The sequence below is a fragment of the Bidens hawaiensis genome, unplaced genomic scaffold (genome assembly GCF_021521415.1).
Source record: "Bidens hawaiensis isolate Kalapana, Puna unplaced genomic scaffold, B.hawaiensis_p1.1 tig00018849_1, whole genome shotgun sequence".
NCBI classification, from domain to species: domain Eukaryota; kingdom Viridiplantae; phylum Streptophyta; class Magnoliopsida; order Asterales; family Asteraceae; genus Bidens; species Bidens hawaiensis.
This window is the reverse complement of record NW_027492864.1, coordinates 334,812-344,506: the sequence shown is the minus strand read 5'-3', so window position 1 is coordinate 344,506 and position 9,695 is coordinate 334,812. Positions and strand designations below refer to the sequence as shown.

Sequence of the window (9,695 nt, the reverse complement as noted above, 5' to 3'; positions counted from 1 at the left end):
TTGTGTTTGTGCAAGTTATATTATTTTTTACATTAAATAATCTAAAAATATAAAGCAGTTTGTGCTAAATATTTTAAAACATCTAATTATGAGTTTAAATGCACATCCAACCCCCCCCCCCCTAGAGGGTAATTTTGTACTTTTGGTTGTTGATATGCACTACCTATCTTTATGTGTGTGGGTGTGGGGGGGGGGGGGTTCAAATAATATAAGTTGATTCTATATGTAGGTGTTTGTTTGTAACTTATAGGTAAATCAGTGCATATAATCATTTTGAAAAAAGTTGTAAATTACTAGTTTTTATGTAGACAAATGTAAGAACCACGGATTATGCAGTTCGCACAGTTCTCTGCTTAAAACTGGTTATGTACTTAACATGTTCATATTTATGTGTCACATTTATATATGTCATGGGCTCATGGCCTTTTCTTTTCTATGTATTTTCACTGATTCACATGACAAATTTTGATTATGGCAATTAAATTCTTGTATTTCTAATTCAAATGTACTTTATAATAAATTATTTGACCACAAGATTTTATTAATTTCTTCATTTTTTGCAATTTGACTTACTTTGACTCGTAGGTCGTTTGTAATGAAAATGAATTATTCAAAGGCGGTGAGAGGGATGTTGGCCGGACCCGATGATGCCACTCTTTTCTCAAGCTCGTTACCGGTTTTGCCTCATGAAAAGTGTATGTGTTATCTTGTCTAATAGACTAATACTCTAACAGCTAGCGGTGTGCATGGAGCGGTTCGGTGCGGTTTTTAGCTAAAACCAAATTGAAACCAAAACTTCAGTTTTTAGAGTTTTTGAAACCTTTCGGTTTCGGTTTTTGCCATTTGAGCTTGAAATTTTTAGGCCGAAAAAAAAGTTGACAAAAAATAATGAATTTAGGTATAAATAATTTTGCTAATTGTAAAATAATAGACTATTATATATCTGACCAAAAATATTTGAGTTGCATATTTGTTAAATTCTTATAAATTATTTAATATAAAATATAAAAAAACAAAAAATTAGGAATTCGGTTCGGTTTTTTCGGTTTTTATTATATGCAAAACCAAAACCAAAACCGAGCCGTTCGGTTTTTACAAAAACATAAAACCAAACCATCGGTTTTTGTTTCAGTTCGGTTTTTCGGTTTCTTGCACACCCCCTACTAATAGCTACATTGACTTGTGGTCAAAGGGTATAACTTTGACTTTTTCTTGTTCAACATGTAGTGATTAACAATGCCGAAAACGAGCATCATATAGAAACCAATGGTTTGCTTGAAGATATTGAAAATCATGCAATTGGAAGCTTGTTACCTAACGAAGATGATCTTTTAGCCGATGTGATGGACGTGTTTGACCCGAGTTTGACTCCTAGCCGTGTTGACGAGTTAGACGATTTTGATCTTTTTGGAAGTGGTGGAGGTATGGAGTTGGAATATGATATGATGGATACCTTGAATTTCCGCATGTCAAAAGTAAGTTCGGGTGACGGTGTTGTCGCGAATGGTGGGGCCCACTACAATATATCGAATGGTGTGGGGACCGTTACGGGGGTACAACATCCGTACAGCGAGCATCCTTCTAGAACGTTATTTGTCCGCAACATTAACAGCAATGTTGAGGATTCCGAACTAAGAACTTTGTTCGAGGTAGTTATAATATATTAGTATATTACATATATTACATTACGACGCCAATCTTTGACTTCCGTTGACCGTTTGAGATAAACCGTAAAACTGTCTGTATTTTGTAGCAATATGGTGATATTAGAACATTGTACACTGCGTGTAAGCATAGGGGCTTTGTGATGATATCTTATTATGATATTCGTGCGGCTCGAACCGCTATGCGTGCGTTGCAAAATAAGCCTCTAAGGAGGAGGAAGCTCGACATTCACTACTCGATTCCAAAGGTTCGAATCTCGTTTTCTGACTTACGTTATTAATATAAAAATTAAATAATAATTCGAAACTCATTGTATAAACAGGATAATCCATCTGACAAGGATATAAATCAAGGAACATTGGTTATTTTTAACTTAGACCCGTCGGTTTCGTCTGACGATCTCGTTCATATCTTTGGCGCGTATGGTGAGGTTAAAGAGGTAATAGTTAATATTTATTTATTAATAAAGTTTTTTTAAATTAATATTTATATTTTTTATACGCGATAACAGATAAGGGTGACACCGTATAAAAGGCACCATAAGTTTATTGAATATTACGACATTAGAGCTGCGGATGCAGCGTTACGGGCTCTCAACCGGAGTGAGATAGCCGGTAAACGCATAAAGCTTGAACATAGTCGTCCTGGTGGGTCCCGCCGAAAGTAAGTTACTTTCATGTTTTCATTAATGCTCCTATATATGTTTTGACTATTAGTAAATGACTAAAAGGCCCCTTAATAATTGTTTTAAGTCAAATGCTGCAACTAAGTCATGAGTTTGACCAAGATGACACTCGAAGCTTTCGACTCCAAGTAGACCCCTCGATTGCCAACTCACCTCCAGGTCAAACACTTTTTTTGAAGTTAACGGGCCCGTTAGTGTTATTAGTTTACCAAATTTCTTATTTATATGCGTTTCGTCATTCGTGCAGGGGTTTGGCCACAATTTAGTAGTCCTATAGAACATAGTCCGCTACAAAGTTTGACCAACTCACCGGTTTTCGCCTCATTGAGCCCAAACGGTTTACCCGGGTTGGTTTCTACTCTGCATACACAACCCGCAAGAATATCACCAATTGGCAAAGATCACACAGTGTCCGGTTTTAGTACACCGGGATCTACCGCTTCAGGAATCGAAACGTTATCGGGTCCAGAGTTTCTCTGGGGAAGTCCCAACAAACCTAGTCACGGGTTCCCGACCACCGCTCAATCGCCAACCATGGTTCACCCATTCGCGGGCCAACCAGGCCCGTTTCTTGGTTCGTCTCATCAACTCCATCATGTTGGGTCAGCTCCGTCTGGGTATCCGTTTGATCAACATTTCATGAGTCCTCCGAATTTCGGTGGCTTCTTAAACCCGGGCGGGTCAATGATCGTTATCGGAAATGGGTCCCCGAGTTTCGGCAACATATCTCCTAGGATTGGTCATGTGTTCCTAGGTACCGAACATTACCTGAGACTAGGATCCTTAAATTTAGACGCCCCCCGAAACCGTTGGGTTGATCACAATGCAAACCAGTTGGATAACATGACACAGTTTCAGCTCGATCTTGGCAAGATCATCAACGGGGAAGATAACCGAACAACTTTAATGATAAAAAACATCCCTAATAAGTAAGCCTGTTATTCAAGATTTGAACTTTTACATTTGTATGAAATATATTAATATTAATATTAATATGCATTTGTTGTTTTTCAGGTATACTTCAAAGATGCTTCTAGCGGTCATTAACGAACGTCATTGCGGTACTTATGATTTTCTCTACCTACCGATCGACTTCAAGGTATAAAAGCAATAAAAGTATACATATATGAAACTATACATACAATGTAACATTTGTTATTTTGACAATGCAGAACAAATGCAACGTTGGTTACGCTTTTATCAATATGATTTCGCCGATGCATATTATCCAGTTTTACCAGGTTCTTTTTAGTAAACAAATTTTATCTTCTTTTACTCGTTGACCGATATACCCTCAACTACCATAAAATGATACTATGTAAATTGTGTTTTAGGAGTTCAATGGGAAAAGGTGGGAGAAGTTTAACAGTGAAAAAGTAGCCTCGTTAGCATACGCTAGAATCCAAGGAAAGGCGGCACTCATAGCCCATTTTCAAAACTCCAGTTTGATGAACGAAGATGTAAAGTGTCGGCCTTTGCTTTTTCAATCTGTAGGCTCTAATGCTGTTGATCAGGTAACGAATAATACATTGACTTCATAAAAGTCAACGTTTGACCTTCACCGTTTTCATAAAAGTCAACCTTAATAATATTATTGTTACAGGAACATCTGTACTCAGGGGAGCCGCTGGCTAGCCCACCGGATGATGGTAGTTTTTAACTGTTAGTGCACGGTGCAAGGGTCATGTTTTTTGTTGGCTGACTTTTGATGGTACATAATAAGTTATGTATATGTAACTAGAAAACCTGCATTGAAGTGAACCGGGTGCGGGTTGGTTTTTGAGAAGGGTGTTTTGAAGGGTTGAAAGAGGCGTATGATCTTGAAATTGTATAGATGGAGATTGCATATATAAGAAATGTTAGGGTGTAATCTCTTGTTTTTCACCTCTTTGTTTTGGGGTTTGTATGCTGGTTAGTTAGAACTTGGAAGTGATACGTAGGTTTTTGTGACAGTCGTATGTTAACCGGTTGATGTTAATATGACAGAAGCTAATGTGGTATTGTGGTTTCACTGGATCCCATGCTTTCTAATGTATTAACTTTTTGGCAGATTTGTTGGTTCTTGACATGAATGTTTCTAGCTTGTGTTTACTTATTTTTAGAACTGGCGGCTTTCATGTGTTTCGGCTAATACATGTTAAGCTCAACTCATTATTTAGCATGTATTCGACCCAAGACTCGTCATGTGTGTCAAGAATATACGTCCCATACCCCTAAAAACAAAAAAAGAATGTACGCCGAGTCTTATAAATCATGTGATTTCAGGATGCCTTTTTGTGTATTGCTCTCTTTTTCCCTTTAGTAGCAACTTGCATTGCAAGTAATAAATATACAATTGATGAATGTTTCTAATCCTAACATTTACATGTCATCCTTGTTGCTTTTGGCACTTTGATAATCGTTCAGCCGCTTCACTCCATGCTGCAAACACACATAACATTAGAAGAATAAAAGTTGCAAATCAGAAACATTTTGCATCGTAAAATTCAGTAACATTACCTGGAAACTTGTTATAATCAGGAACTATTCCATTCCCGTTAATATCCAAATGATTCGGTGTCACATATTTCCCCACGGTCACCACCACACCCGATCCATCATGAAGTTCAAATACAGATTGAATCAGACCCTAACAATACTAACAAATGTTATCAGATTAACAAATAAAAAGTGGCACAAGTTTATAATCACAAGATATAGCATATAGAGAAACCGACCTTTCCATATGTTCTTTCACCAACAAGAGTAGCTCGACAATTGTCATGAAGTGCAGATGCAACCTAGATCATGCATATTCAAAGATTTTAACAAAGCAGGCCAAAAATAGTGTTCGTGCACCTCTAATAAAAAAACATGGTAATAAGAGTACTCACTATTTCACTTGCACTAGCAGTATTTTTGTTCACTAGGACCTGCATGATATAAAAAATATTTAAAAAGGGTTTCTAGATATAATAATAACGAACAAATGTTAGATAACATACAATGAGTGGAGCTTTAATAAGAGGTGATGTTTCTGCTACAATACTTTTTACATTCTGCGGTTCTCGTCCAGCAGTATATATTACCTGTCAACAACTGGTTAATCAAAATCATATGCAACATTTCTTACCAAAATACAACTTTTATCATTTAACTTACTGTATCCCCTTCGTTGAGAAATAACTTGGCAATTTCAATTCCCTCTTGTACTAATCCACCAAGATTATCTCTAAGATCAAGAACAAAGAATGAGGCGCCCATGTCCTGAAGTCTCTTCATTGCTGTCAAAATTTATCCTTTAGCATTATATGATAATATATGAAAAGTATAAAACTATATGTATTTAATAACGAAAATATACCTGTAACCAAATCTTTCCTAGCGAGTGCATTAAACTCCTTCAAACGCACATATCCAACTTTTGTATCACCATTTTTTGTTTGTTCCAACCGGTAAAAAACAGGTGTTTTAGCAACAAGTTGTCTTTGAACATCAATAGACTGTACCGGGCCACAATTTCCATGCTTAACCTAAATGTTACACAGACATTTAGTAATGAAATCAAACGAGGATGATAACAGAATATTGTAAGTACTAATTATTAATTATTGTACCGTGATGTTTACGGATGTTTCACTGGGACCTTGTAATATTGATAAAGCTTCAAATGCCGATTTCCCCTGCACATTTACTCCATTGACAGATAATAGTTCATCTCCCTAAAACAAAATTCGAAATGAGCTATATGATAGTTAATAATTAATCAATTAGAGTTAATTGGATTATGAACTGTGAGCACCTGTCTGACACCTGCAGTATTTGCAGGGCCATCCAAAATGAGCCCTAAAACCTTCAACTTGACTTCACCATTTTCATCCGGGATTTCCCTAAGGTTTACTCCAATTCCAGACATATCATATCTTGCCATCTTTGAGAACTTCAAATACCATAACACACTGGAAAGTTTGTAAGTGACAACAACAATTATGCATGATACCATATTCACATGTTAATGGAAATAGTCGGTTCTTATTATCTTTAATCTATGTAGAACTACAACATTAGGCCCGTAAATGAACCGAACATTCATGAACTGTTTGGTGGGAAGTTCGTTTATGTTCCTTTGTTTTGTTTGATTAAACGAACGAACATGAACACATGTTTTGTTCGTTCATATATTTTCATTTATTTTTGTTCGTTTAACCCATTTAACTATGTAATTATATAAATTTCAAAATAATTAAACATGTTAGTAGCCCACCACTAACCCTAGCCGCATCTTCATTTTTGGAAATTAGCTCTCGGCCTCTCTTCTTCCATCTAAGATAATTAAACATCGTGTTCTTTATTATTGTTTGTTAATGATCATTTGTATTTGTTCATTAATGTTTGATTGTGTTTGTTCATTTATGTTCGTTTATGTTCATGAATTGTTCGTTTAGAATGTTAACAAACGAACGAACATAAACGAACACGAACAAGAAAAATATGTTCGTTTAACTGTTCATGTTTGGATAAAGTTAATTGAATGAACATGAGCATGCCCCTGTTAGTGTTTGTTCAGTCCATTTACAGGCCTAACAACATTCATAGATTCCTAAAGGTTTGAACACATATTCAGAGTTAATCGACAGGAGATCAAATAAGGTTTGCGAGAAGTAACTACCTCTGGAGGAGAAAGAAAACGAGTGTATGGATCGCCTAAGCTCGATAACATCCTCCGGATTATATCATGAGCTTTTGATCTTGTTTAGTGATGTACTCAATACATCTTCCTTCTTTTGCTATAACATGAACATAACGTATGCCATTAATTGATAGTAACATATAGGGGTGTTCAATATTCGAATTGGACTCAGAAAACTTGAAATTCAATTCGAGTTTACTAATCGAACACAAACTTGTGATCGTATATTCGATTTGAATTCAAATTATGCATTTCATTTTTATTTTACATATAAAGCACATATATATCTCGAGACACACAATAACAAAAGAGCTTCTAATAAGAGTATAATTTCTGAAATTTAATATTCAATTCAACAATGAAACCAGTAAACGAATAGTCAATATCAATAAACACGTAAAATTCAAAATCCATAATCTAGTAATCGCCTATAAGCTTCTGTATTTGATTTCTACTTCATTTAGTTTGTTACTTCATTTATTGATTTGTTACTTGATTTTGATTTCTAGAGCAGTTTGTAAACTACTGGTGGTGTTCATTGTTAGAATCGGACTCGGAAAACTCAAAATTCGATTCAATTCGGTTCGAACTCAGTAATCGAATTCGAATCCAGTTTCAAAATTTCAAAACTCGAATAATTTGGTTAATTTCCGGTTTTCGGATATTGCCCACCCCTGCTAATAACTGATGCACTTTGTTCAATCAAGATTTCAAACCTTAAAATTGACAGTTTAAAGTATCAAACAAAAATCGTAAATCCATAATCTAGTAATCGGCTTTAATATTCAATTCAATAGCCAATATCAATAAATGCGTAAAACTCCAAATCCATAATCTAGTCATCAACTTTAAGTTTATGTAGTTGCCTTCTAGTTCATTTAGTGTCTTCAGTGTTACAAATCGAACTCGAAAACCTCAAAATTCGATTCAATTCGGTTCGAGCTCAGTAATCGAATTCGAATCCAACTTCAAAATTTCAAAAGTCAAATAATTCGATTCGTTGAACACTCCTAAACTAACAAATAACTGACTCATCAATTCGTTTATTCAAACCCTAACATTGGCACTTATTATAAGTATCAATCAAAACAGAAATCATTTTGCTAACAAATTGAATCATCAAATGATACAACAACAACAACTAAGGATAGAAACTTATTTGTAAACTAGTGGTGTTCAATGTTCGAAAACGGACTCGAGAAACTCGAAATTCGATTTAATACAATTCGAGTAGTCGAATTCGATTCGTAGTAACAAATAGCAGACTCACCAATTTGTGTATTCAAAGTTTTAAACCCTAACATTGGCAGTTATTATAAATATCAAAATGAATCATCAAATGATAATAATTAAAATAATTAAGGACAGAAGCAGCTTACAATCCAGGATTGCGGTGACCATCGGGTTCGATCGGTAGGAAGGAAGCTGTCATTAACAATCTCCCACGCCTCCTTGACAATTTCCTCATTAGAAACCAATTCAGGAGCACTTTCAAACCTATTATTATTATTAATATTATTTTGTATTAGTTTATCTTCTTCACGGCACTCTAATTGAACATCCGTAGAAGTGGAATCCAAAGCAATTGATGGTGGAGGTAACGGAGAGAAGAAGATGAGGTTAACGGAGAGTGCAGCAGCTCCGGTTAATGAATGCAGTAAGGATGGTTTATAAGAGGTTGGCAGTACTGGTATTGGTAGTGAGTGTGAAGAAGAAGAAGAAGAAGAAGAAGATGGTGGTGGTGAGTTATTACACAAGAACAAGGCCTTCATCTTCTTCTTCTTCTTCTTCTTCACTCTTTTGTGTGTGTGTGTGTGAGGAAAGGATGCTGATGCTGATTTTGTGCCCAAGCTCGACGAGGTTAGAGGTTGAGTTCGGTTCGTTTTCGAGCTCTATTTTCAAAGCTTAAACTTAACTTGTTTACTATTTATTAATTATTATTTATATAATTATAATTATTTTTATATATTTTTTTCTATTATACTTTTATGTATAAGATAACAAATATTATTTAGTTATTTTTCCGTAGCATTATATATATTAATTACTAATTATTAAGTATATATATTTTGAAAAATTATATAAATGATTTAGGCTCGAGTTTGATAAAGCTCAACTCGATCAAGCTTTTCAACAAGCATATCTTGGGCAGCCAGCTCGTTTGCACCCTAATTATTAGTAATGATATGGAATGATGGACCAGTTTCGGGTATGCTCAACAAAATCAAGAATCGGGTTGGATAGGAACCAGTTACAGGTGTGATTGAGTTCTGCTTGTGTTTTACCGAGTTTTGACCAAGTAGAGGTGGAAGTTGGCTTAAGTGGGTCCAAGTATACCGGTTTCAGTTCCATGTTGGGTCCAGAAGACCATAACCAAATTTAATGACCACCTTTAGCGCAGTATACTAGTAAGGCGTGAAAGAGCGTTACAAATTGTTCTTCCTTTAAAGATTGAGGGTTAAGTCCCGTGATTAGCATTGATATAGTGTTATTTGGAGTAGATTTGATTAATTTTCAAAAAACAAAAAGAAGTATGGCATGGAAGAGTGTCAATTATATGATGAAATAAGTAATTACTTTGTTAATTTCCCGAATTTAATTTCTTTAAAATTTACCGTGTACAAGCACTTCACAAGGTTGACTAACTACTTGTGTCTCCAGGAAGGGGGGTTCACA

General features: G+C 35.4%; 2 protein-coding genes across 3 annotated transcripts; one reads left to right on the top strand and one right to left on the bottom strand.

The window, feature by feature from the left end:
* The first annotated feature begins 535 nt into the window (after positions 1–535).
* Positions 536–4,119, top strand: LOC143557234 (protein MEI2-like 2). The gene is made up of 11 exons (XM_077046352.1): positions 536–695; positions 1,228–1,649; positions 1,754–1,912; positions 1,988–2,104; positions 2,177–2,328; positions 2,418–2,509; positions 2,598–3,279; positions 3,365–3,449; positions 3,523–3,591; positions 3,685–3,864; positions 3,954–4,119. Exons 1-11 carry the CDS (start codon positions 596–598, stop codon positions 4,008–4,010), a joined length of 2,115 nt encoding a protein of 704 aa, XP_076902467.1. The 5' UTR covers positions 536–595; the 3' UTR covers positions 4,011–4,119.
* Positions 4,120–4,623: 504 nt separating this feature from the next.
* Positions 4,624–8,579, bottom strand: LOC143557233 (carboxyl-terminal-processing peptidase 1, chloroplastic-like). 2 transcript variants are annotated; one of them, XM_077046349.1, is made up of 11 exons: positions 8,399–8,579; positions 6,999–7,116; positions 6,132–6,269; positions 5,947–6,051; positions 5,694–5,862; positions 5,492–5,613; positions 5,335–5,418; positions 5,224–5,262; positions 5,068–5,130; positions 4,850–4,979; positions 4,624–4,771 (listed from the first exon to the last, which is right to left on the bottom strand). In XM_077046349.1, the coding sequence occupies exons 2-11, from the start codon at positions 7,047–7,049 to the stop codon at positions 4,719–4,721; spliced, it is 954 nt and encodes a 317-aa protein (XP_076902464.1). In that variant the 5' UTR covers positions 7,050–7,116; positions 8,399–8,579; the 3' UTR covers positions 4,624–4,718. The 2 variants fall into 2 exon arrangements, with proteins under 2 accessions (XP_076902464.1, XP_076902465.1); XM_077046350.1 differs by lacking the exon at positions 8,399–8,579 and having other exon boundaries at positions 6,132–6,288.
* Between the last annotated feature and the right edge of the window lie 1,116 nt (positions 8,580–9,695).

Excerpts from the sequence above, each read along its gene's own strand:
- LOC143557233 (XM_077046349.1), bottom strand. The coding sequence starts at position 7,049 with ATGTTATCGAGCTTAGGCGATCCATACACTCGTTTTCTTTCTCCTCCA. Across the intron at positions 5,419-5,491 it reads TTCTCAACGAAGGGGATACA|GTAATATATACTGCTGGACG; the intron begins GTAAGTTAAATG and ends AGTTGTTGACAG. Across the intron at positions 5,263-5,334 it reads TTATTAAAGCTCCACTCATT|GTCCTAGTGAACAAAAATAC; the intron begins GTATGTTATCTA and ends TATATCATGCAG.
- LOC143557234 (XM_077046352.1), top strand. The coding sequence starts at position 596 with ATGAAAATGAATTATTCAAAGGCGGTGAGAGGGATGTTGGCCGGACCC. Across the intron at positions 3,592-3,684 it reads ATATTATCCAGTTTTACCAG|GAGTTCAATGGGAAAAGGTG; the intron begins GTTCTTTTTAGT and ends ATTGTGTTTTAG. Across the intron at positions 3,865-3,953 it reads GCTCTAATGCTGTTGATCAG|GAACATCTGTACTCAGGGGA; the intron begins GTAACGAATAAT and ends TTATTGTTACAG.